At 38.1% G+C, this 26900-nt stretch overlaps 1 protein-coding gene across 1 annotated transcript in view; it reads right to left on the reverse strand.

Moving 5' to 3' along the window:
* The window catches only part of Ddx1 (ATP-dependent RNA helicase Ddx1), a 59998-nt gene extending 33698 nt beyond the window's left edge, over positions 1 to 26300 (reverse strand). The window contains exons 1-6 of the mRNA XM_083113055.1: positions 25974 to 26300; positions 21588 to 21639; positions 10365 to 10546; positions 4926 to 5125; positions 3100 to 3342; positions 839 to 1015 (exon numbers count right to left, since the gene is read on the reverse strand). Coding sequence (XP_082969181.1) covers positions 839 to 1015; positions 3100 to 3342; positions 4926 to 5125; positions 10365 to 10546; positions 21588 to 21639; positions 25974 to 25989 — 870 coding nt within the window. The 5' untranslated portion in view covers positions 25990 to 26300. The remainder of the gene's footprint in view (positions 1 to 838; positions 1016 to 3099; positions 3343 to 4925; positions 5126 to 10364; positions 10547 to 21587; positions 21640 to 25973) is intronic.
* Positions 26301 to 26900: the final 600 nt, after the last annotated feature.

The raw sequence follows: 26900 nt of genomic DNA on the forward strand, positions 1-26900 counted from the left end.
TGATGAAAAATTATAACGAACACACCTGCACATTTTTTGGTAATTTATTGCAAAGAGCAACTCAAAAAGTTTCTCACAAAAAATTAACACACTTCTATGTGAGCACCTTTTGTGACACGAAGAATGTCCAGCCGGTATTCCACTTTCTGCCACGTGCACTGCAGCACGATGTCAAGGATGGTATCAACGGCAGCAACTGCATCCTTAACATACTCCTAGAGGAAGAAGTCCAGAGGAGTGATATGTGGTGGCCTGGGGATAGGGCCCCATCGCCTCATCCAACTATCTGGAAAAGTTTCAGCCTTTAGCAGCCAGATCAACTTCCGCGGGCTGCAGACGAAAACATCACGAACTTGCTCAACTGTCTCATTGGAGACGCGTGGTGTTACTCCCTCTGGCTTCAACACACTCCCCATTTCCATAAAACTTCTGTACCTTGTCCTGGTGCTCTTACGCTGTACTGTAACAATTGATTTTGACTCCACAAACCATAACACAGCATGTGCTTTCTCTCGAGAAGATGCCAGTTTCACAAAAGCGACGACAGAGCTGTGTGTGAACTAATAAATAATAAAAAAAAAAAAACACAAACTTGAGCGTATATGGCACCAAATACAAAATACTGGACTGTCGAAACTTTATTTTCTGTTTTTCTACATTGCATTGAAACCCCGGAGGTTCATCGTGTACACCCTGTATAAAGTATTAAAAACATGTATGACCTTTTGCACCAACAGAGAAACTGAAATAACGAAAAGTCAAATTTCTTCTTGCCATCAAAGAATACAAAAACCAAAACCAAATTATTCTACGTAGTAATTAATGTACTTGAAAGTACCTCAATGATGATTGCCTGTGGGGCATTCTTTGCCTGTTTTGAAGGACCAGCACTCCCACCTCCAGTGATGTCAGAGTGCTTGATTAGGTCCTTTGGAGTCTCGCAGATAGGAAGGAATCCTTCTTCAGGAGGATGCTTGAATGGTTGGGCCCCAAAATTAAAAGACATCTCGGCATTCTGAAATTAAAGGATCTGTAGTGAGTACCACAAAAGAGATTTAATGTCTCAAAAAATATATGCTTCTCTTTACATATGTAATTAATACGGTCACATATTTATGGTGAATAAAAGATCAAGATATCAGTACAATAATTACGTACATTTCAGGATCAGAAGCAGTATATAAAATGGCATTTTGGTGTTAAAGTGGTGAATATAAATCTAAATTTCATTAAAAGCTATACTTATTACACAAAATAAAGGTTTCCCTTGTAATAGCACATTAACATAGTTATTAGTAGACCATGGATTTTTATGTAATATCAAAGTACAAAGTATGTGCATAAATATGTAACAATAATTGATGAAACATGTATCAAAATATTTATTATCAAAAGGATATGTAGTTAAATATGTAGTATCAAAGAATATGTAATATTAATAATAATAGAGTATCCAAGCAAGTTGAAGAATTCTGCTAGATATTTGTCTTATTTGAACATATCCAACATAATTTTAAGGATATGAGTTGTTCAAATTAAAGTTTATATCAAATTTATAAACTCAAAAAAGCACATCAACGTGTACATGTTTAAGAAACCAATTTTGTCAACTATTAATTACTTTTCACATCACAAATTATTGTAGAACATGAAAATTTAGGGGCAAATACAAGAATAATTCATGTATACAGGACTTACATGTGTTTTGTTACAGAGTGAACCACTAGCTACTTTTCCATGTTTTCATCGATCAGAAAGAACAATCGAATGAAAATACGTAGATACTTTTGTACTTTTTGTACAAGGGAACATATTGTGTAAATCGCTACGTACAGGAAAGTAGCTTTCTTGTTCACTGATGCCAAGTTTCTAGGTGCTTTGCATGAACCTAAAAGCGAAACGAAAATATTTAACCAGAAAGGGGAGGGGGGAGAAACTCCAGTATCTTTTGATAAATAACAGTTCCAGTGGGCTTGGGGGGGGGGGGGGGAGGTTTCAGCTTGTCTTTCGACTTGGCAGTAAATTTTAGATGATCGTAACCTATGAGCTATGCATCTCATTGATTACAAAATATGTCATAACATGAGCTACAAATTTTCTTCATCGTGTTTCAGAGATCAAAAATATAGGAAAAAGGACCAAATAGGAAAAATCACCGAAATATGTTGTTTTATGTAAAGTAAGTTAACTAACTAACTCTCTAGCCTTCTTAAACCCGAAGGTGCATGGCTGCAGCAACACAGGCCTTCCATCTTTCCCTATCTTGAGCAAGATCTATATACTCTTTTCCATCCCTACCGATTTCCCTTAGGTCCATCTCAACGTTGTCCCTCCATCTTCGTCTTGGCCTTCCTACAGGTCTCTTACCATCTGGTTTCCCAACAAGAATTCTGTAAACTCCTCTTTCCTCTCCCATTCGTGCCACGTGGCCTGCCCACCTAAGTCTTCTTGATTTAATCATTCTAATAATATCTGGACATGAATACAAATTATGTAGTTCTAAATTATGTAACCTTCTCCACTCACCTGTCTCCTCATCCCTTCTAGGTCCAAAGATTTTCCTAAGGATCTTATTTTCAAATACTCTCAATTTATGTTCCTCTTTCAATGTAACGGACCAAGTTTCACATCCATATAATACTACAGGCAAAATTACTGTTTTGTATATTTTAACTTTTAATTTCTTAGATAGTAAACGAGAAGATAAAAGTTTATGAAGAGAGAAGTAACATGTAAATAAGTAAGTTAGCAAATATGTAAAATATGTAATATCCTGGCAAATATGTAAAAATATGTAATGTAAAACTTAAGCAAAAGGATGTAAGTTATATAATATGTTGACATTTTCCTGTTCAAGGTATGTATCTAGAAAGGAATAGAAATGTAATTACATACAAATCTGAGCTCTGGTTATTAGTGTGTGAAGTTTAACCTGCGTGAAGGAGTTCCGAAGTTTCAAACACTTCTCTCATCCTCCTGTGCACCACACAAAAAATCATGCAGCATATGAGTGTTAGACGGGAGGGAGAAAAAACAACAATAAAACAGAATTTGAAAAGTCACCACAACCGGATAAGTAAAACAAAATTGAAACCATACCTTCAGAACAACAGCAGGAAAAAATACAACATTCTTCAACTGAGCAGGGATGGTGAAAGCACGGCCAAGGGATTTCCCATTCTTAGAGAACTTTATTTCTAACGCATCGAGGTCCAAGTAGCAGCCAATCACATCGTGCATGCCGAAAGCCTCACCGTAGCTGTCGAATTGCTTGTTGTTGGATTTCTTGCCGGTCCCTCCAAAGCCGAAGCCGAACCTGTCAGTTCCCAGGTCGAGAGAAGCCTACGAGAAAAGCAAGACACTCCGTTATACAATAAAGCTGATTCTTCTTAACCCGGCAGCATGGACACTGGGTAACTATTAGCTACAAAATTACTGTGTAAGTATGAATTATAATTATAACACCATTAAGCCTTGTTTCCATATGAAAAACTAAATATGCTGACCAAGGCAGAAATTTATTTTATTATAAAACATAAACTAAACGTAACGTTTCAACCTTCTAGCAAGGTCTTCTTCAGACTCTGTACCAAGTAAAAATGTAACAAGGTACAAAACAGGACAATATATATAAACAAAAATTACTCCCCTCCAGACTATTAGAAAGTTGTTTTCCTGGAACATTCCAGCAGGTGGCTTTCCCTTGTCAACTGCACTTTCACCTAAAAGGCTAAACATATTTTCTTCCATCTAGAATGTGGTTGGACTCTTTATCTCACGCTCGTTTTCCTTCCTTCTCCTCTCCTCTTTCTCTCCTGTCCTTTCCACTCTTTCTAACACCTTCTTCCATTCTTTGTTTATCTTCAGTCCCCCATTTTTGAATTATAATTGTTTAAGCATTAAATAATAATACCCTCATTGATTAAACTACTTTCATTAAGTTTGAACTTTTTTTATTGCATTGAAACACTAAAAAATTAAACTGAATGGTGCAAAAGGCCTCACAAGAAGTGGAATTTTTATTGGGTGACATGTGGTCAGTGCATCGAGTCCCATCGCCGCTGTTTTCTGGCTTTGAAGACCAGAGCTTCCTAATTCTTCTCTTGAAGCAGCTCCCCAATTGACCTCACCATGCTTGCCGAGTCGACACCAATATTTTCGAGGCTCACAAAGAGCACAAATGCTATGTTGGGATTATCTGGAACCCCTGGTGTCAAGAATGCTGTGCTAACCACACTGCCACAAACGTCGTCTCTGGTATGATGCTGTTTGCAAAGATGGCAGCCTAGGAAATATGTCTCCCGAAGAATTAGCAGTAATTTTATTGTGTGCGTTTCTATTTTTATACTCAGATACACTAATCGCAACTACACCTACAGTACATGTACAGTATGGCTGGAAAAGAAGTATACTGAAAGTTGGCAACATTGTACACAGTCAGGGCCAAATTAAGGTGGGTGCTATTGATGGCCCATTCCTGAAATAGGCCCAGATGAAAACAGAAAATAATTTTCCGAAAGCTCAACAGTTTTCTTTTGCTATATTAACCTGAAAATAAATCTTAGAATGAAATTTGGAGCACCAATTTCGGATGCCTAGACACAGCGTTACTTATTATTCTTTGCGCTGTGATGTAACTATAATGTCGTTGTGTTTATTGTTCACTGAAGATTTCAAACATCAGGCCCAATTTAGTCTTAATCCGGCCCTGTACACAGTCGGTACCTTTTGGTACACTTCTTCTCCTGCCATACTGTATATAATTTTATTATAGCCTCCCCGATGGTATAGTGGTAACGCAGTCATCTTGTAATTAAAACTCCAGGTCCAGTCCCGATTAGCCTTTCCATGCATGGACTTAAAGCAACAATTCAAATCTTTGACTTACATTAGCTATACATTATTAATTCTTCCACAATACCTACCTGCGGTGTTGACCACCCAACCCTGCACAGTCCCTCATCAGTAACGATGGCTTCATAGAAGTACTTCCCTCTGCCCTGGATGCCCTTCGTGGCCCTGCAGCCATGCCATTCCTTCTGCTCTCTCGACTGGCAGCGTAATCCATCCGGCGTTACAGCTAGTGCCGGCCCTCGGTCGAAGAAGCTCAGTGTCCAATGAGGTGCTAATTCACAGAAAAGAACAAGTGCAAATATATGCTTTGATTAAAGCCTGGCCATGGGCATCCGGAAAGGGGGGGGGGGGGGCGCTAGGCCTCCCTGGAAAATGAAGGTCAACCAAAAATTATATATTTTTCACATATAATTTCATTACAGCCACAATAATATGTGTTAATTATTACATGAACATGATAAATTCAAATTTAAGCAATGTTTTTTGAGGGAACAACACTATTATTGAGAAAAATGTGCCTTGTTGCCCCCCCCCCTGGAAAAAACCCTGCGGACGTACATGAGCCTGGCTCATGCAATGTGCTGACATTGAAATATTAAATAGAGTACGAAACTTGCCACATCGATTGATAATACCATATTTCACAGCATAATCATTACACCCTGTTAATTCAGTCCAAAAATTGGTTTATAACTTTTCATCGCGTAATTGTCGCATCGGATAATGAAACCAATGATAACAGCACAGGACGGTTTGACACAAAAAATTAAATTTTGTAAGTCCATAATTAGCAATACTGTAGAAAATTTTCCGAAGTGTAATATTTTGACTATAATGCACAAATCAGTAACAATTAACATGTTAACTTTTTCTTTCAGACAGGAAAAATGTTTGCTAAGCTGTCATGAAGAAACGATGAGCATTGAGTTGCTGTTTTAAGCCAACTTTATGCACAGTAAGGCTAATTGGGACTGGACCTACAGTTTAAAGTGGGATCCGAACTACTTGTGCCTCCACCGGGTATCAAACCTGGGACCCTTTGATTACAAGGCAATGACACCGGGTATCAAACCTGGGACCCTTTGATTACAAGGCAATGACGCGACCACTGTGCCATGGGGGAGGCCCTATGATGATGATGATGATGATGAGCGTTGATTTTGATTATTCAATTATAACATATATTAACGAGTATTTCATGCATCCTTATTTTGCACACCTAGAAATAAATTATTTCTAAGTACCAGTAATACTGACACGATTAAAAAAAGAAAAGAAGCTTCAGATAATGGCCACACCCCACTTTTTTGCAAACAAATAAATAAAATAGCATAAGATCTGCAACAATTATGCGGTGAAATACGATATTCCAATATTTCACCAATGACAGGGGTATGAAAAGAGGACCTCACTCCTGCAACTTTACATGCAGTGCTACTACCTTTTATAACTTCCAACCTGTTTTCATACTTTTTACCTCTGTTACCCGTACATGTAAGTACTCATGTTTTGGTACCCCTGATACAGACCAGTGCCCTTGGATTGAATTTAATAGAATTGATTTATTTTTCTTCGTCTGCCACTTTCGGCTAATTGTGAAGACGATGATGAATGGAGAAAAGATGAAATGGATGAAGGGACAAACACATATGGACAGCACACAAATCCCATAGAGGATTGTACTGGCCAAGGGTCCAGATGCCAGAGCCTTGTTGGTCTGCAAATGCAGTCCAAGGTGTACTACGTGGAAGTGAGGTTCATATTTGGGTGTCTTTGAATTCTTTTGAATTTGAATTTAAAATTTTGCAATAATTAGCACATCATCTACATATCTGATGTAGAGTTTGATATCCGCACCTATCGCATTAACAATTGGAGATTCTATGTAATGAAGGAAAATGCTGGAGATGATTCCGGATACTGGGTTTCCCATTGATAGACCATTACTTTGCTGATACATATTGCCATCAAATATAAAGTAATTGTAATTTACACATACAGTAAACCATCGAACCATTTCCCATGATTCTACTGGGTTAACCTTCATCTCAATAAGCCATCTGTGTAATGCATCTGTGGCACCTTCTATTGGGACACTAGGATATAAATTTTCAACATCAAAACTTGCAATACAATACTCATTTTTTAGTTTCGGTTTCACTTCATATGCATTTTTAACACTGAATGGTGTTTGTTGTTTAATTATAGCAAGTCTTTCAACTAAATATTTGGATAGTTTGTATACAGGATGTGTGAACGTTGCAATGATGGGTCGTATTGGAGTTCCCGGTTTGTGAGTTTTTGGTAGTCCAAAGGCAATTGGCAGGGTTGAATTTTTGACAATGAGTTTTTTCTTCATTTCTCTTAATATCATGATACTGCTTTCAATTACTTTCTTTACCTCATTTATTATTTTAGTTATAGGGTTTCGAGAGGTTTCTGTGAAATTGTTTACTTTGAAACATTCTTCCATTTTTTCTTTATAGTCCTTAATTCGGATAAGGACAGGTTTATTTTCCTAGTCTGATTTTATTAAGAAAATGTCGTTTTCTTTTAACCAGATCTTGAAACTATGAACTTTTTTCCCCCAACCTTATATGCTCTTTCTCCTGTTCCGTGTATTTTGGAAGCGTGTATGTTATGCTTGTAATAACCGTAAACTACAGGAAAATAATTCTATAATGCAAGCAATGCGTACATACAAGAAAAACTAGAATTATACTGGCCATAGGACCAGTCGCCAGAGCCTCGTTCGTCTGCAAAATGCAGTCCAGGATGTACTACGTGGAAGTTCACCCCTTATATCCCATTTGGGTGTCTTGAGAAAGGGCCACCCCTTGAACTCCAAGTGACCCTGGTGAATTGTTGGAATACAACCATTAGATGTACCAAGGTAAGGACTCTTTTCCAATATCCAATTACATTTTCCATAGTTCACAGAAGGTTGCAAAGTTTTTTACACACAAAGCACTTAATTTGTAGCAGTTCTAGTCACATTACAAATGTGTAAATGGTTCACATTCAGATCTCAGTACAGTGGTTTTACAAATGCTAATACACAAGTTTTGGTTGTATAATGCTCCAGCATGTTCATGTGACTAGTTCAGCTTAAGCTTGGTGCTGTTAGGATTATAATTACTCTCTTATGTGGTTACACTATTACTTTCATACAATTTGAGTCAATCGGGATTGTAAGTTCTGACCGTGTAATTCTGTTATCATCATGATACAAATATGTTACTACACATGCCCAGAAGCGCTTACTGAACAGGTTACCTAGTTACTTACAGCTTATTGTGCAGAATGATTTTTTTTCAATATCTGTGGAAGTGAAGGAGTGGTGCTGGCCAAATACGCACACATACACAGATATGTGACTTGATATTCAAGAAAACATGGCACTCGTATCTTCTAACCAGACTGCTATATGAAATGTTTTATCATTGATGAACCTATTGCAGATTTCCAAGTTTATTCTTTATATTAAATTGCTTGGAAAGGTTGCAAATTCCACTAGATACAAGCATTGGTTTCGGCATTCAATTTACATCCAATATGTATACAAATAATCAAACGATTCCAAGAAAAAAGGAATAATCAATAACAGTTCTGAATGTTTAATGATTTTTTGCAAGTTTTATAGGAGTGTTCGGAAGTGCTTTAGAATGCCGAAAGGAAGTTCAAAGCTTGTACAAACTACTAAGCACAAGTAAAAGCTCTACTAACTACTAGAGAAATTATTATTTCTCTTGTAGTCTACGGCTATTACAAAAACACCTTTGCGAGTTCACATCATCGAAGAGAAACATTTGATTAAAAAGAGAAGGGTTATAAAAAGAGTAACGGGAAACATAGATATGAATGTCTGGGAAGCTTCGTTCATTGCAGAAGAACACTGGAATAAATAAAATAATGAAAATGGTAACATAGACCCACTATGGAGTTTTCTTTTTTGTAAGTGGAGTAAGCCACCATCTTTAAAATTTAATGTAACAGAAAACATCAAGAAACTCTGTGAAAGCAATGATGATTTTGAATTGCCTGATGATATTTGGGATTCATATTTTTTTATATAAAAATAATGTGATCAAATTTTTTATCTGAAATAAAAATAAAACAGACTGCTTGTTCTTTCACAGTTATGTTGCTACATTACAACAATGTAACATTGAAAAAAAAGTGTTTTTATGCTTGTAATAACCATAGACTACAAGGGAAATAGTTCTAGAATGCAAGCAATAAATACATACAAAAAAAAAACTATTAGAGAAATTATGTTTGGAAAAGTTGTCTATGTGAGCATCTCCTCTTTGCAGCAAGCAGGTCTTGGTTTACAGTTATTTCAGACAGGCACTTCAGAAAGATTTTCATGCAAGGCTCAAAGCGTTTGAAGGAGGTTTTCACGTCATGCTTGAGATCATATTTTATGTGATTAGGTACTGGAAGCATTTAGGGACATATTTTAATGCTAAAAAGCCCAAACCTGACCCACCTAAGCATTTACGGATATACTTTTTCTTCTTCTTCTTCATGACCCTTACCGCCGGGTATATGGCAATTTTGGTCAAAGATCTGGGATGTAGAACACTGGTTATGCACTGGTGAGTAGAGGTACCATTGAATCGAAGTCATAGTAATAGTTGTGGTCGTAAAAATATCGTAATATTACACTTCACTGTACTTTAACACTGATCAGAAGCTTGCACATACACACAAATTTCAAATTTGAATACCACTCTGTCGGGCAAAACTATATAATATCCACATCATACATGGGGAAGGAGACGATAATAGGGACGGTATAGATACAGGAAATGGTACCTTGGCTCTGTGTAATCTGTTAAAAAGAGCGTGTCTGTGTTTGCTCCTTAATGGGCAATGGAAGAAAAGATGAACTGGCGTTTGTTTGTTTTCTCCGCAATCACAAGCAGGGGAGGGATTTTGATGCAGTCTTGCTAGGTGTTCGTTTGTGCAAACGTGTCCCGTTCGTAGGCAAAGTGTGGAAGTTATCACTTCTCGAGGAAGTTTCAGTTTATGAAACCAGGGTCGACTGACTACTTTTTCTGCGTACCATTTATAAGTGGTCGTATTTGCAATTTGATTAAGTGCCCGAGCTTCCCATTGGGAATTAAGTTTCATTTTAACTCGGGGTAGAACATCAGTATAGGATAAACGAAGGGGAGTAGGAAAAAAGAGTGTTCTTCGTCTTTTTTGCATATTGGTCCACTAAATCCTGATATATATTAAGATTTACGGATATAATACCACTTTGCAGCACATACACATGAAGCAGATGGCAGCAGCAGTCTGTATCCAAGACAACAGTAAACAAATGGCTGCTCGCAAACAAAGAATCACATACGGAAAGGAAAAGTTGTTCTCCAGCAGAAAACACACAGTAAGTAATCACAGACTCTGAAGTATGTGTTAAAAGACCAACAGAAATTGTAGCATGTAATAATACCATGATTAATTAACTAATTTTAAAAAGTTGTCTATGGAATACTTACACGTCTGTGCAACTATTTTTGAGCCTTTCCCTTGCTCTAAATCCTTTAGTGTCTCCCACACTATCTGAATTATGGGCAGACAGAAAGCACCCGTTTTTCCACTTCCAGTCTCAGCAGCCATCAAGACATCTCCTCCTCCAAGAATAAGCGGAATAGCTTCTGCCTGTACGTCAGTAGGCAACCTGAAGCAAGAGTTGAAATGCAAAAAGAAAAAACATGAAAAATAGGAATCTTTTCTAATAAAATTATTATAATTATGCAGAGTCAGCATATGGAATTAATAGAACAAATGATGGAATTACTATGATTTTTAATAGAGCTGGGCCAATACTGATACTGGTGGTATTGGTATCATAAACTATTGGTTGGAATTTATTTACTGATACCAGCCAAAACTCTTTCAATGTTTTGATCCTTCGCAAGGTCCCCAAATTGCCACACGACTCCTTCACACAACCTAATTACCCTGGAAGTTATGCCAAGATTGTGTGAGAAACTGTATTACATAACAGATATTTTAATGCTTATAATTGGATGCTTTAATGCTAATTAATATGAATCAATATTTTGAATGATTTTTAATAGTTACAACTTCCAAGTATCTGTATAGGCAGGGGTAGAAAAGAACATATTGCACAGAGTGGTCAGTCACCAGGCACCTGAATTCTTAATTCAATTCGATTTTTTACTTTATTTTGAATTTGCTTACACAATTTCCATTACCATACTTTGAAAATAATGAGTACAGTATGGGTCTTCTGTATCACATGTATCGTTAAATCATAATACATGCTATTAAGAGTGGCCTGGATGTTGGCATGAAAGTAGTTTCCTGGCCCGATGCGATATAGAGACACCTAGCGACATATCAGAGGACTAGGAAGAGAACCTTCCTCCCTTCACCACCCCCTCCCCTCCGCGTGACTCCCGCAGTGAGGTTTCCAGGAAAAGGACACCCACCTGTTTCTTTTCATTCTGGTTTCGGAGGCTAAAATTTCTCCACTGGCAAAGCAATTCGCATTTCACTGCTTGCTGGCTGACTCTTGCATGGAGCGAGAAGTGGCAGGCTCCAGAGACAGAACCTTCATCACTGAAGTTTTGATTGAATAAATTTGGTTGATTACAGTGGCTACTATAATTTTGTTCAATTTTCTTGTTGAGGTTGGAATTATCAATTGAGAGTAAAGAAGGAGGTAGAGAATATCAGTTGAAAGAAAGTATTTTTTGAAGGGGGTGTTTTTTTTATACAAAATCGATATATAATAATAATGATAATAGTAAGGCAAGAATTAGTAACAATTATTATTTCAACTATTAACGAATCGAGTCCCTATTAGAGATGGGCAGGAGCGAAACTACCTGGAATTTAAAAAGGGAAAACGTGGACATGCGTAATAACATATGGAAAAACTGAAAAGAAGAAAGACGGACAAAACAATGTAACAAAATGTACAGTAGTAACAAAGATGTCAGGAAACAATAGTTTAATATTGAACTTACACTTTGATGAAGTAGTTTTCTTTGTTATGATCTGACTTAAGTCCCTTTGCACAGTTCTCATTGTTGGAGTTCACAGCAGCTTTAATCGGCCAAGGTTGATTGATTTTGTTTATTTTACTTCGCCTTTCTGCCACTCTTGGCTAATGATGATATGATGTAATCGATGAAGAGACGCTCATGAAGGACACGTATGCCCAGACCGGATTCGAACCCAGGACCACTGGCGTCGTAACGAAATGAGATAAGTAGTCCGCCACGGGGCCGGCTAATCGGCCAAGGGTGGGGACAAACTCTCAGTGGTGATGGGAATCCCCTGTGGAAACATATGACCAGTTCCTGCATCACATTAGTTGCTCTCTCCTATTGTGATTTTTCCCAATGTTAATTGATTGCTTCCCAAGTGAAATTTCAGTCCAACTAATTATAGTATGATCTTCAAGATCAGCACTATACGTGTTACAAAGTACTCTTAAAAATATCGCAGTGAATTGGTCAAAATAAAGTGACAGAATTTCGAGGAGAGGCCGAGCCTCTGTGGACGAAAACATGGCTACGCCAATATACGTAAGTAAACCTGTGGGCGTATTTACAAACCCTATAGTGCTGCAGAACCAGAGGTATATAACACTTTCTTATTGGCTGTGTGAACCGGAAGTGGTTATGTTCCGTGTCCATTGTTCCTTGTTTCTTCATTTACAGCAAAAGTATGGAAAAATTAGACTTGTGATTGTATAGTAATAAAGTTTGTAAACAGATTGTTGAAATTGTGTTAAGAAATATACATTTATATTGGGTTGGCAACTAAGTTCCCGCCGTTTTTTTTAATTGGAAAAATCTCTATGACATTAAATACGTTTGGCACGAAGGTGTACATCATGCGAAAGAGAATATATTGTTCTACCTAAATTTATGTTTCTTTGTTACTAAGACACATTTTTTTTGTTATTTACAGATCATTAAAATGGAATGTCAAGTTGAGAAGAATGAGCATTTTCGACACCTCCTCCTTTTTGCCTTTAATCAAGGTTCTAAGGCCGCAGAAGCTGCTCGCAACATTTGTGCTGTGTATGGAGTGGGTGCTATAGCTGAAAGAACCGCCCGTGATTGGAATGCGAAGTTCAAAAAAGGAAATTTTGACCTCAAAGACGCATCTCGTTTTGGCCGTCCAGTTGAGTTCGATGAAGAGCGATTGAACCACCTGTTGCATGAAAATCCGCGTCAAACAACAAGGGAACTGACAGAGACAATGGGTTGCTCCCACACTACTGTAGAGAAGCATCTTCACTCGATGGGAAAGGTTCAGAAGTGTGGAGCATGGGTGCCTCACACTTTGTCTCACCAACAAAAATCAACGAGCCACAATCTCCGCTGGTTTGCTTGCTCGGCACCGTGCAACCCATGGACACAAGGAACGATTTCTTCACCGAATCGTTACTGGCGATGAAAAATGGTGACTTTACGTGAATATGAAGCGGCGTAAGGAATGGCTGAGCCCCGGGAAACAAGCGACCCCACGTGCGAAACAGGAACTTCATCCGCGTAAAACGATGTTGTGCGTATGGTGGGACTGGGAAGGGATTCTCCATTTCGAATTGCTTGAAAGGAACCAAACGATCAATGCGGAACTCTATGTGCAACAAATGGAACGACTCAACACGGCTATTCAAGAGAAAAGACCGAATCGGCAGCATGGTGTTCTTTTGCTGCACGACAACGCCCGCCCTCATATCGCCAATATGACCAAGGACGCCATTCAAGCTCATGGTTGGGAAGTGCTGCCACACCCACCATACTCTCCCGATTTGGCACCAACGGATTTTCACCTCTTTCGATCTGTTTCAAATGCTATGTGGGGAGTTTCGTTCAATACTGATGCAGAATTGAGAGCTTGGTTGGATGACTTTCTCGAGTCTAAACCACGTGATTTCTACCGACGAGGTATTGAAAACCTTGTTGAACGTTGGCAAAACGTTGTAAACAACACAGGAGAATACATTATTGATTAACTACTTGTATCCGTTTATTGAAAACTAACCTTTTAACACCTTCCTTAAAAAACGGCGGGAACTTAGTTGCCAATCCAATATAATAAAATATAATGTTTAAAATGCTATACGTTCGATATACATAATTTTCTGAATAGTCATTGGTAGTTACAATGTTTGCAATGATGTGACTTTAAATACAAAAATCATTCACTTCAAGAAGAGTTCTGATTTCTGTCTCCTAAAGCATTAATTTAAATAATTTTGCTAAAAAATGAACTTTATTGTAAATGGGTTTCTTATCTTGTTGGGATCGATATCTGAAATGTACACTATGAATTTGAACCCTGCCATCTAGCGTTAACTTGAAGGGACGCTGCATCAACTTCCGGAATGGCAGCCAATCAGTAGCCAAATATCGCTGGAGGTTCTGCAGTAATATAGGGTTTGTAAATACGCAACCCGTGGTGCTACAGCCCCTGAGGGCCAGAGCCCACCTACCGACTGCCGGCCTCACTTCCAGTCCAACCAGTTATGTGCGGTCAGCACGACGAACCCCTAATCTTTGTTGTAGGTTTCCGTGACTCATTCATAGCTTCCCAATCTCCTCACGATGGTGGGTGGCAACCGGTCCTATGCACAGGCCGAAATCTCAGGAGAAAAGTTGATACGTTTCCCCTAAGAGACTCGAACCTGCGCGCGTCCCGTAGACGGAACTCAAAGCATGATGCATCGGACCATACAGTCACAATGCAGAACAGCAGGCCCGTAGCCAGAATTTTATTTCGCGGGGGAAGGCTCATCCCTTATCAGCAGCTGCCATCTAAGGGCGAAAAAGTGGGGAATAGAACCCCTGAAGATGAATTTCTCAGTATATTACAAGTTATTGTACAAGATGTTTAATGTAAGTAAAATTAATCACCGCTACACCCTATTTTAATTACATATTTGTAGGATTTCGGAACGGTCTTCAGCCTCACCCCTCCCTCCCCCCCCCCCCCCGGTCACGTGCCTGCGGGACAAAATATACATAAGTGCTGATCCCTTATTCTGATTGGCGTTTTAAGAATAGAATATCCTTCAGATCATCTCTAAGACATGGTCTTTTAAAAATCAGTTCTAGAGAACAAACCTTGTCCAATTCACGTTTTCAACTTGTTTCCTTGTGTAGTTTTTAAAGCAGAGAAAAGTTATCACAATTGGTAATCTGGTGAACAAGATCGACGTCGAATATGTAATTGAAACAAATATTTTAATGTTCGTACCACGATGGTTTTACTGACTGAAAAGTTTATGTTTCACAATTTTGATTGAGCAGAGGGGGCTCTCTCACTGCACCAACCGCCGCCGCCAACCTTATGATAATCGTTTGAGTATCTTGAGTTTCTGTTTTAAGTCTACTTTATATACAGATAGACTAATCGGGACTGGATTTATATGTATAGTGGGATTGAACTAACTATTAGGCGTCCACCGGATACCAAACTCGGGACATTTTAAATTACAAGGGTCACCTTTACCATTATGCTATAGGGGATGCAAAATATATCTGAAACTAAGAAGAAATTTTGAATGGAATGTAGAACGTAGGAGGCACCATTCACATTGAAGGGGAAGACGCCAGGAAATTCTCCCTCCACTTTCCTAACCTGTACATCTCTAATTTGATTCTCAGCGAAGGCAAGAATTTTATCCAATATTTTATATCACTTTTGTTATTGTTAATGAAGAATTCGAAGTAATAATATGTCTTTAAATCTCAAGTTAGAAAGTCAGCAAAAATTATGTTTTTATACTAAATTTTACATTAATTGAAGATTTGCAAAGAAACAGTAAACCTTTTTGTTGGTTGATTGATTTAGTGTTTTAAGTCCACTTTATGCACAGTAAGGCTAAGCGGGACTGGACCTACAGTTTAAAGTTGAATCCGAACCACTATGTGCCTCCACCGGGTATCGAACCTTGAACCCCTTGATTACAAGGCGACGACGCTACCACTGCACCATTGGGGAGGCCAGTGTAAACCTTTGCGTAATCATTCCACTCCAAAAACAGATGTTTCTGTTAGAGCCACATCAAGTTTGTTTGGAAGTAGTGATGTTCTATGACACACACACATATATCTCCTCAACAGGTCCTATAGACCAGCAATGTCAAACTCAATTCGTGAGTAGGGCCGCATAACGATAATGTCAAAACTATCCGGGTCACACATCTAGAACCCCAACACCTTAAAATCCAGAACTAAGTGGTTCGACCCAATGGGGCCGAGGGGGGGATTCCAGTGATTATTATTGCAGCATCGATATGTAAATTATATAGACCTCCCCCCATATTTTTTCATGGTTATAGTATTTTACATGTTACTTTCGAGTATAAATTGGTTACAATTGTAACTGTTTGTTGCAATTATAGTTTCGTTTTGCACAGATTTCACTGTTTTTTTTAACAAGCTTCTCAAAAGTCTGCAATAAGTTTTTTTGTTAGCATGAAACTCTTAATGCAGACAACAAATGTTTTGTCAGTCATTCTTGATCATTCGGCTGTTTCATTAATCTTAATTATGGAAAACAACTTTTCACCAAGGCAAGTGCTAGGCAAGTGCAACCAAAATTAATAAAATTTCTACAGCAAAATAGCTTATTCGAGGATAGTGCTATTGGAGATATAAGAAAAATCAAGGATAGCCCACCTTTACGAGTTGCACTGCAATTAAATAAGTTTCATTCGAAGTCAGGACTTGCACATGCATCATCAAAAGAAAAGGGAGCAGAGATTATTGCCCTTCGCACCCTCTGAAGTCTTGAAACCTGTTTCCAACTTCATCACGTAGTATTTTTACTGTGGACAAATATTCCTGTCATACCTGGTATTCCTGAGAAGTTGGGAAGGACAAATTATAACTTTATTAAAAAGTTTTAATATAACGAAAGACTGTAATTTGCAAAATGGCCTCCACTTCCTTCAAAATATCAACTCTTGTGTCACGGGGAGGAATCATTCAAGAAGTTTTACTGTCATATCAAGATAAGAATCGCATCCACGAATGAAGGGAGCTAACCGAGCTAGCTCACAGACGTCCGTAATTTCGCATACTGTGAGCGAAAAGGCAACAACACGAACAATTTTCGCTTTCAATTGTTCATTGACTAAGTCATAAATCCTCTCCTCAACTGTATTTCTGATTTTTTTATTAGCGTTGCTTTTCTGCCACGTTTGCCTAATGGCGACGATGAGGATGAGTAATGATATGATGAAATTGATGAAGAAAACCCATGCTCAGGCCAGGATTCGAACCCGCAACCGCTGGTGTCGCAACGGGTTGTGCTAACCACTCCGCCACAGATTATGGCAAATTTATTTCGTTATAAAGAAATACTTCTGAATGAATTTACTTTATCAGGGTACACAATTTCTACGCTTTTCAGTATTAACTTCACAACAAAAGTAAGCATTTCACTTGAAAAATCTACATTCCTCTTCTATAGTCCTTTTCTTACTCCAACGAAGTTTGGGCAGCAATATGGTTCTCTGAAACTTTTACAGAAACTGGCTTTTCTTCCAGGTAAATCCTTGAAAATCAAGAAACAGACTCATAGGCGACAGAAAGTATGCACGCTGCCCTCCCCCAGCTGGCAAGATATTTTTGTACTTCAGAAGTAACCTGTAAATCAGCTTGCTTAGTTGACACAACACCTAGTCTATAATGGAATGTATACCTGTGTAGGGAAAATTGGTCAATGTGTTGAAGTTTGGATGAGTTTGTGACTACATCACGTAGTTAAGGTCGGCAAAATTTGTAAAAAATAGAAACTGCCCTGGCGAGGAAATTAATGACAAATAGATAAAGAATATAATATTTATTGAGTATGAAAAAATGATGTTACTTTCAGTTGACGAAAGTAAAATTCCTGGTAATATTTTGCATGTTATTATAAGTAGTAATAATTCTTGCATAAATATTCTTTGGTACTGTCATTCAAAGTCGTATTGCTTACCAATATTTTTGTGGAAATAAACAATTTGCGATTAAACAACAACCTTATTTTCATTACTTAATTCAAGTTATTTTGTGATCTCATTATTTTCATTATTTAATTTTTGTACTTGGTAAGTCTTTCGGGGGAAGGTTGGGACACCTGGACCCCCTAAATACGTCCTTCGCGGTAGGGGTCGAGATAAAGTTACTGTGTCACTGGTTCCAATTCACGGTAAATATGCTCTGCTTCTCTACACTCAAACATACACAAACTCATGGCCTTCCTGCTTTCTTGCCTGGGAAAGAGGCAATAAATCAAGCTGTGACAGCTACGAGACCTTCTGACGAGGGGACGGAACCCAGCTGTGCAGAGGATTCAAACACCCGCGCGAACTAGCTCTCACCGTCAGCCTGAGGCAATTCGAACAGAGACATCTAATGGCCAAGCGGCGAACTATGATAAATGAAATTCGGCTGAAGCGGCCGTATCTTTCGCCGTCGATAATACATGACATTTTTAAACAATCATTTTTGGCTGTGCAAGTGACTTTTGAAAGAAAAGCCCTCGCCAGCTTAGTCGTAAAAGGATTGAGCATTACGTTAGTATGCATCATAATGGCCATTTTCGTTGGTGCTACCCACAAATCGTATTACCATTCTGTGCATATTTACGTATTTCCTTATGGGAAATTGAAAAAAAATAATGGAATTTGTGCACATTTATCGAACTGAAATTTCATAAATGTGTCATGTACTCAAAGTTTCATAAAGTAAGTTCACATCTACTGTGTGTTTTCCAGCAAATTTTTGTCCTAAAACGTTATATTCAACAAAATGCAAAAAAGCCCATGTTAAATTTAAGCACTTTCCACGGCGACCTTCGCCAAACTCCACCTCCCTCTTAACTGTTCCTAGCCGAATTTTAAAATTTACAGTGATATGGAAGTCGCCCAAATATTAGAATCAGTTGAGCAATCATTTGGCAGGCCACTCCAGTGCAAGAATTAATTACTTTTAATCCAATCTTCAGGGTAGCCACTCTAGGACCATCATAAAATTCAAGTATAAATCCCAGTTTTCAAGGCGAACTTTCCAAAAATTCAAGGGTACAAGTAGATGTTTTCTCCATTTCAACCTTAACGAATTACCACTTCTCATCACCCACACATATACATACACACAAATATATTAACATCATGAAGGATCTACGCAATTCCAATGTATCCAAATATTCAAATTCAATTAAACGTAGGCCTACATAAAAATATTTCACATACTCAGACTCGAAATACATGTACAAACACAAGTCACAAATGTTATGGGATATACTAATCTACCAAAAATTGTTAATTGCATAGGAATTTCAAATTAAACTAAAATTTACCTAATCATCTTCAAGATAATTTATCTTGCAATAATAATACGTCTGTCAGATAGATTGTTCTGCAAAGAACACTAACAAAGTAAACGGATTGAGAGAATTCTTATTTTCCAAGCAGCTTTCTTTTCTTTCCTCTTTAAAAGTAAAGTGAAAACTTGCCTCATAGCATTTATAAATATGTATAAATTCAATAGGATTGGGATTAATAAAAGTTGCAATGTTTCATGTCTATGAAGAAAAATCAGGCAGAATTCACGCATAACTCCCGAAGCCAATAATTCACAGAGAATTCATGGAATTCAAGGAATTTCAGGTGAGTAGCCACGCGAACCTTGTATTAATCAATAAATTAAAAGTTTCAAGATCACATTCTAGAGCTTATCTTAGTTGAATTCATGGCTTTCTTGAGAAAAAGGTGTTTGCACCTGAACTATCTTGTGTTTTGTCTACCCTGTGTAGGTATGGGTATTGGCTCAGCACTAATTTATGCCCTTTAGTGAAGGACAAAATTGCATGTTACAATGTTACATGTTACAATGCCCAATGATTCTTACCGTTACTTAAGTATAAATCACAGCAATCTTTATAGTTTTGGTATGACTTAAGATGACCCGACCCTCTCTCCAATTTTCTTCATATTTGCCATACTTACTAATTGAGGCCTGCTAATGACGAATCTGAAGTTAAAATTTGTCGGAAACGTCTAGAAATTGCAAAATAATTGCGAAACATTGTCGATAGCCCCACGAACCACAGGCTCTAGCCAAACAAACCATTGACGTGTGGTAAGGTTAGTTTCGGTTAGGTTAGGCAAACATTGTTAAAATTTGGTGTCGTGGTAGTATCAGGAATATATATATTTCCTTGTGAAACAAGAAATTTCGCGAAAATCGACGGTTTCCATTCCGAAAACTAATGCCTTATTTTCGCTTATTTTGCAATTCCGACAACTTTTAACTTCAGATTCGTGATTAGGAGGCCTCAATTAGTGAGTATACCAAATATGAAGAAAATTGGAGAGGGGTCTGGTCATATTAAGTCGTTCCTTGGTTTTTTTGGTGATATAATACTATATTTCTCTTTCCGATACCATAGTACCAATGGCGGATCCAGAAGTTACAGTTGGGAGGGGCGAATTTCAGACGAGTGCCTCATCTCACCGAGAATCAAATCCAACCTAGATTGATTGATTGATTGATTGATTTAGTTTATTTTACTTCGCGTTTTGTGCCTCTTGGCTAATTTGCGAAGATGGGGATGAGTGATGAAATTGATGAATGGACATTCACAAACAACCAAGCCCGACCGGGATTCGAACCCGGGACCCTTTGCGTCGCAGCGCGATGTGCTAACCACTCGGCCACAGGGTTGGGCAAAAAAAATTCCAACCTAGAGTTACACTATTTTTATGTGAACAATATATCATGCTGTAAATAGGAACCAAACTGACTTTCATGTTCTAGAGATTAGAGTAGGTATATATTGCAAAAATAGGGGTCCTAGGATGGAATAGATTGTTATTGTATATCACCGTATCATAATTCCCCCCTTTGCAGGATAAACTGAACAACGAAATATGAGGAATAAAGTAAATAAACAAAGATCAAGAACTCGAGTGATGTCAGGTTCGATCCCTCACATTGCACAGTTGTTCGGATCCAAATTTAAACTTAAGTCCAGTTTCGATTGATTGATTGATTTGTTGTTTTAAGTCCACTTTATGCACAGAAAGGCTAATCGGGACTGGACCTACAGTTTAAAGTGGGATCCGAACCACTATGTGCCTCAACCGGGACCCCTTGATTACAAGGCCATTGAGGATTAAGTCCAGTTTCGAATAGCTTATCACGTGTATAAAGTGGACTTCAATAAAACTTTAAAAATGTTCTCGAGCCTGTTAATCTTGGTGATACAAGATTGAACATCTGTCTTCAAAATATTATGCATAATGATATGTCCAGAAACGTGGCTGTTGGGAGGGGTGATCGCCCCTTACGCTCTCCTCATGGATCCGCACCTGCATAGTACTGTTATTTTGCATATTGCACAACTTGTAAATGAAATGTAACAATGTATGAGAATTAGTTATGTACAGAACAAGTGAACTAAGAATGTGAAGCAGCTTCAATCCTACAACACTCCTTCAACGACACGTACCCTTGTAGCCTTTCACTGGGGTGGAAACAGGATTTTACTATATTTCACTTCAGCATGCACTGACTGGCCTTAGGAAGATAAGATGCAGTATATTTATTTTTTAAAAGAATAAAAGTGCATCTTGTGAGAAATATGGTGTGTATAGACACAAATTTGAATATAATGATAGTAGCACATCTCAAGTATTTCCTTAAGCCTAACATAAATAAACTAATACTTACATCCAGTCCATCTCCTCTACGGCCTTGCCAATTTCAGGCAAAACTCCCATTTCTGAAAAAAAAAAAATGAAAAAAATTAACTCATAGATAAAATGTACTAAACTCAAAACATGCAACTGTATGGTGAGTAGGGTCACCAGACATCCTGATTTTTTCAGGACAGTCCTTTCTTTAAGGGCCATGTCCTGCCCTCTGCGATGCTACTCCAAAAAACCTGGCTGGCCCCCATGGCAGAGTGGTTAGCCCATCACGCTACAACGCCAGGGGTGACAGGTTCAAATCCTGGCCTGAGCATGGATGTTTGTGAGTGTTCATTCATCAATTTCACCATATCATCACTCATTCCCATCTTCGCAAATTAGCCAAAAGTGGAACAAGAAGCGAAGTAAAATAAAAAAAACAATACACAATCCAAAAAAACAAATATGCCCTATTCTTCAACAGCATCCTGAAACATCCAGACAAATTGTTTACCTCATTGAAACTGTTAATGCCTTTTAAATTAATTTCATTGTTAATTTAATTTGCATATAAAAAATTTTCACGCACCATTAGTTTGCGATCTGCATCTTACTGTAAAGCTTATATTTTTTGCTTAGAAGCTGACATTCCATGAAGTCAGTTCATGATATGACATGAAAGGTACAGATTGATGACGAAAAGTGTATGCAGGGGAGTTTTGAAAATAGGATTCTTGTTGGGAAACCTGATGGTAAGAGACCTGTAGGAAGGCCAAGACAAAGATGGAGGGATAATGTTGAGATGCACCTAAAGGAAATCAGTAGGGATGGAAAAGAGTATATAGATCTTGCTCAAGATAGGGACAGATGGAAGGCCTGTGTTGCTGCAGCCATGAACATTCGAGTTTAAGAAGGCCAGAGAGTTAGTTAGTTTTGAAAATAGCCCAATTCTGGAGATTTGCATGTTTGATTCATTGGTGAGATGATTACTATAGCTGCGGCAAGAGACAAATATATTATCAGTATTGCTTAATATTTTAATATTACTTCACTATGTATGGATGTTTTATGGTAAGAAAGTAAGGAAACACAAAAGAAGCACTACGAAGGAGACAGATAGGAAGGTTAATCTGTAAAATTAAAAAGATAAACAAAAGGAGGAACAAAAAAAAATATTGAGAAATGAAAAAGGAAATATAACAGTTGGGCTGAAAAGTTCGTAGGCTGACTCATAGATGGCGTTACTAGAATTAAATCCATGTGATTTTTACTTAGTACTAACCTTCAAAAGATACGTGTATAAATTTCACAGCTGCCGGATAATTTGTTCGTGAGATATAGCATTGTGAGTGAAGCAGCTTTTGTTATTGTGAAAAAATGGATAAAAAAGAATTTCGTGTGTTAATAAAGCATTGCTTTTTGGCGAAAAAAAATACTGTTGAAGCCAAGGCTTGGCTTGATAAATATTATTCGGACTCTGCACCAGGAAAATCATCCGTTGAGAAGTGGTTTGCTAAATTTAAACGAGGCGAAATGAGCATCGAAGACGATGCACGCAGTGGACGCCCCAAAGAGGCTGTTACCGACGAAAACATCAAAAAAGTCCACAAAATAATTTTAAATGATCGTAAAGTGAAGTTCATCGAGATAGCTGAGACTTTAAAAATATCAAAGGAACGTGTTGGACATATTGTGCATGAATATTTGAACATGCGAAAGCTGTGTGCAAAATGGGTGCCGCGCGTGCTCACAATCGATCGAAAGCAACAACGTTTTGATGATTCGGAGCAATGTTTAGCGATATTCAACCGTAATAAACACGAATTTTTCCGTCGATATATTACAATGGATGAAACATGGCTCCATAACTACACTCCAGAGTCCAATCGACAGTCAGCCGAGTGGACTGCACGTGATGAACCGAAGCCAAAGCATGGAAAGACGCAACAGTCGGCTGGCAAGGTTATGGCATCAGTATTCTGGGATGCGCATGGTATTATATTCATCGATTACCTCAAAAAGGGCCAGACCATCAACAGCGATTATTATATAGCGTTGTTGGAGCGTTTAAAGGATGAAATCACGAAAAAACGGCCCCATTTGAAGAAGGAAAAAGTGCTGTTTCATCAAGACAATGCACCGTGTCACAAATCAATGAAAACGATGGCAAAATTATATGAATTAGACTACGAATTGCTTCCCCATCCACCATATTCTCCAGATCTGGCCCCCAGTGACTTTTTCTGTTTGCAGACCTTAAAAGAATGCTCGCTGGAAAGAAATTTAGCACTGATGAAGAGGTAATCGCCGAAACTGAGGCCTATTTTGAGGCTAAAGAGAAATCGTACTATAAAATGGCATCAAAAAATTGTATGACCGCTATAATCGTTGTATCGCCCTCGAAGGCAACTATATTGAATAATAAAATCGAATTTTGTCAAAAAAATATTTTTTACTATGTTAGCCTACGAACTTTTCAGCCCAACTGTTATGAGAAGGGAAAACCTCTGTAGCATAGTGGTTGAATATCAGGGGTCCTCAGGTCGAATCCCAGTCTGTGTATGGATGCTCGTTGTGAGTGTCCATTCATGAATTAAATCATATCACCACTCATCCTCATTGTCGCCATTAGGTAAAAGTGACAGAAAAGAGACGTTAAACAACAATCAAATTAAGAAGAAAACAGATTGCGTAATATCTCAGGACACCTTTAAACAGCTCTTTTAGTTATAGCTGAAAAAACTTCCTGTATGCATCCATGGATGTCCTGCTTTTTGTTTCAGAAAATCTGATCACCCTAATGGTGAGCATTGCCAAGGTTAAGTTCCCTGTGCATATAGCACCGTGCCGTGAAGGCACATATAAGGGATGAAGGGTACCCACACATTCTCTGTCTCAGCCATTTTGGAGGTGATGTGATCAGTACCATGCTCCCGCCTCCTTTACCCCCAAGGGTTGCTCCCATTGATTTGAGGCTGGGTGTGCCACAGATTTGCTTTATGCCGAGACAAAGCTGGAAAAATTCTGACCTTAGATCATCCACCTCGGGAATTGAACCAGTGACTCCTGCTTAGCAATCAGTCAAGGCATATGATGGTGCGCACTGCACTTAGTATATTGCATATCAGCTAGGCAATTTAACCTAATTAAAAAATTTCAAAAATAAATACTCCAAATGGTGGCAGATGGCGGTATTTTAAAAATAGTCTGTTTTAAAGTGGTATTCCAAGCACTAGACTATGGTGTCAAAGGGAAACGAAACCAGGACATGAAAATACTCAGCCTCTGCAAAAAATAAAGATCTACATAATTCATGGTAAATGTCTGTTATATCGGAGACACATTTCTATCGAATATTTTCAGTTTTAAATGGTTTGTACTTACCAATTGTGTATTGCGGAACATAGTTGAAGGTGCCATTATGCTTTTGACACGAAAATAACTTCAATTTTTCACATTACGAGTAATTCTTTTGGGTCCTTTCTTCCGTTGCGGAACATACAATATGGCACGCACAGCTGTGGATTATCGCACGTCGTGCTTGTTTTTTGTCGATTTGGAGTGGGTATGCAGTGTTTCAACGTCCTTAACCGAAAAATACCTACTTTCATGTTCATTATGTCATCACAAACCATTGACGGATAGCCCCGAAAACCATTCACAATAGCCCCACGAACCATTGATGGATAGCCCCGAAAACCATTCATGATAGCCCCACGGACCATTTCCGGCAAGGTTAGGTTAGGTAAGCATAGTTAAAAATAATAAAAGTTCTTATAAGAAAAGGCACGTTTGGAAACACTGGCGAGACAGCGTGACTTTTGACGCTCGCGCCATCTGCAGGTACATAATGGAAACAACAGCATAATATTGTCGCTTTGCACAAAATGCAAGTTTATTATAAAAAAGTGCTTATTTCTTGTTGTGAAGCATTCTACGGTGAGAAAATACCTCCACGAACTTTCAAAATGCTACAGAAACTCATTTCCGTAAGTAGTTTCTTCTGTAAAAGTGAAGAAATGTGTCTCCGATACAACAGACATTTACCTAATTTATCTCTCCTGTGTTAAGTGACATGGCAGGAACCATCTCAATTACTTCAGAAACTCAACTATACCGCATACACTCACACAATATAGCCTATTAACACTTTACGTTAATAATAATTTCCAGTAGTGGGCATCCCCGATGGCGTAGTGGTAACGTCGTCGCCTTGTAATCAAGGGGTCCCGGGTTTGATAACCGGTGGAGGCTTATAGTGGTTCGGACCCTACTTTAAACTGCAGGTCCAGTCCCGATTAGCCTTACTGTGCATAAAGTGGACTTAACAAAATCAATCAATCAATTTCCAGTATCATGACATAACCGGCTGGTTGTAATGGGAAATAAATAAAATATATTTCAATGCTAATTACACAAAACAAACCTTCAAACGCTGTCATATTGTAGCTAAAAGCAGCACGGTATATGTAAATATTATAGTTACTAAATATTTAATTCACGAAGACACCGGACGTGTGTTCGTCGCTCTTCTTCATTGATGTCGTGCATCACGGAATAGCTGTGCATAGCTATGGCAGTCGAGCGATTAGTCCCGTGTGGCTCAATAAATAGTTATCTCAGTCTATGATTTCCGTTACGTAGTCTGATGTACGGTATATCATGTTTGTTGGTTTCGATGTTATGTTTCTTCCTACAAAAATAAATATGTCTCTTTTATCAGGACCAACTACTCTGTATCTTAGATATGTTGTATCTGATCGGCAGGGAAGGTCAACTAGCAACATACATATATGCCCGTTATTTTGAAGTTGGATACATGCAATTTGTACATGATCATACCACCTTCCCTTTCTGTGATTTTTTTACGTTGAATTTAATTTAGTTGTTTTATATACTTACATTTTTATACATTTCTTTGCTATCGTTTTTTTAGAAACAAGCAACTTTTGGTAACATGCGAGGTGGAGTACCCAAAAGAGGGGTTATGGGGCCATACACTTTTCCAATTTTTTTTTAAAAAAAACGAATGCAGAAAAAAATGTGTGCTCGATGTGAGGGGAATGGTATTCAGCAGCTAACAACTTTTCTGGCAAGCATTTCCCAGCTGTCTTATTATCACCATGTTAAACCATAAGAGCATCACCCAACTTACACAAAGTCATAACCAAACATCCCCCAGTTACATTTCCCACTTCAGGCGCTGGATTCAATGTTACAAAATGAGAGTACAAGCCATTTCATTACAACTACAAAGTTTCTGAACACACCACTCTTTACATAACATGAACAGAAGCTTGCAATTTAACTAAATTGCACAATTTAATGTGGGTGAAATTAAGAAAAATTGCAG

This window comes from Lepisma saccharinum, chromosome 27 (assembly GCF_977018435.1).
Source record: "Lepisma saccharinum chromosome 27, izLepSacc3.1, whole genome shotgun sequence".
Lineage (NCBI taxonomy): Eukaryota > Metazoa > Arthropoda > Insecta > Zygentoma > Lepismatidae > Lepisma > Lepisma saccharinum.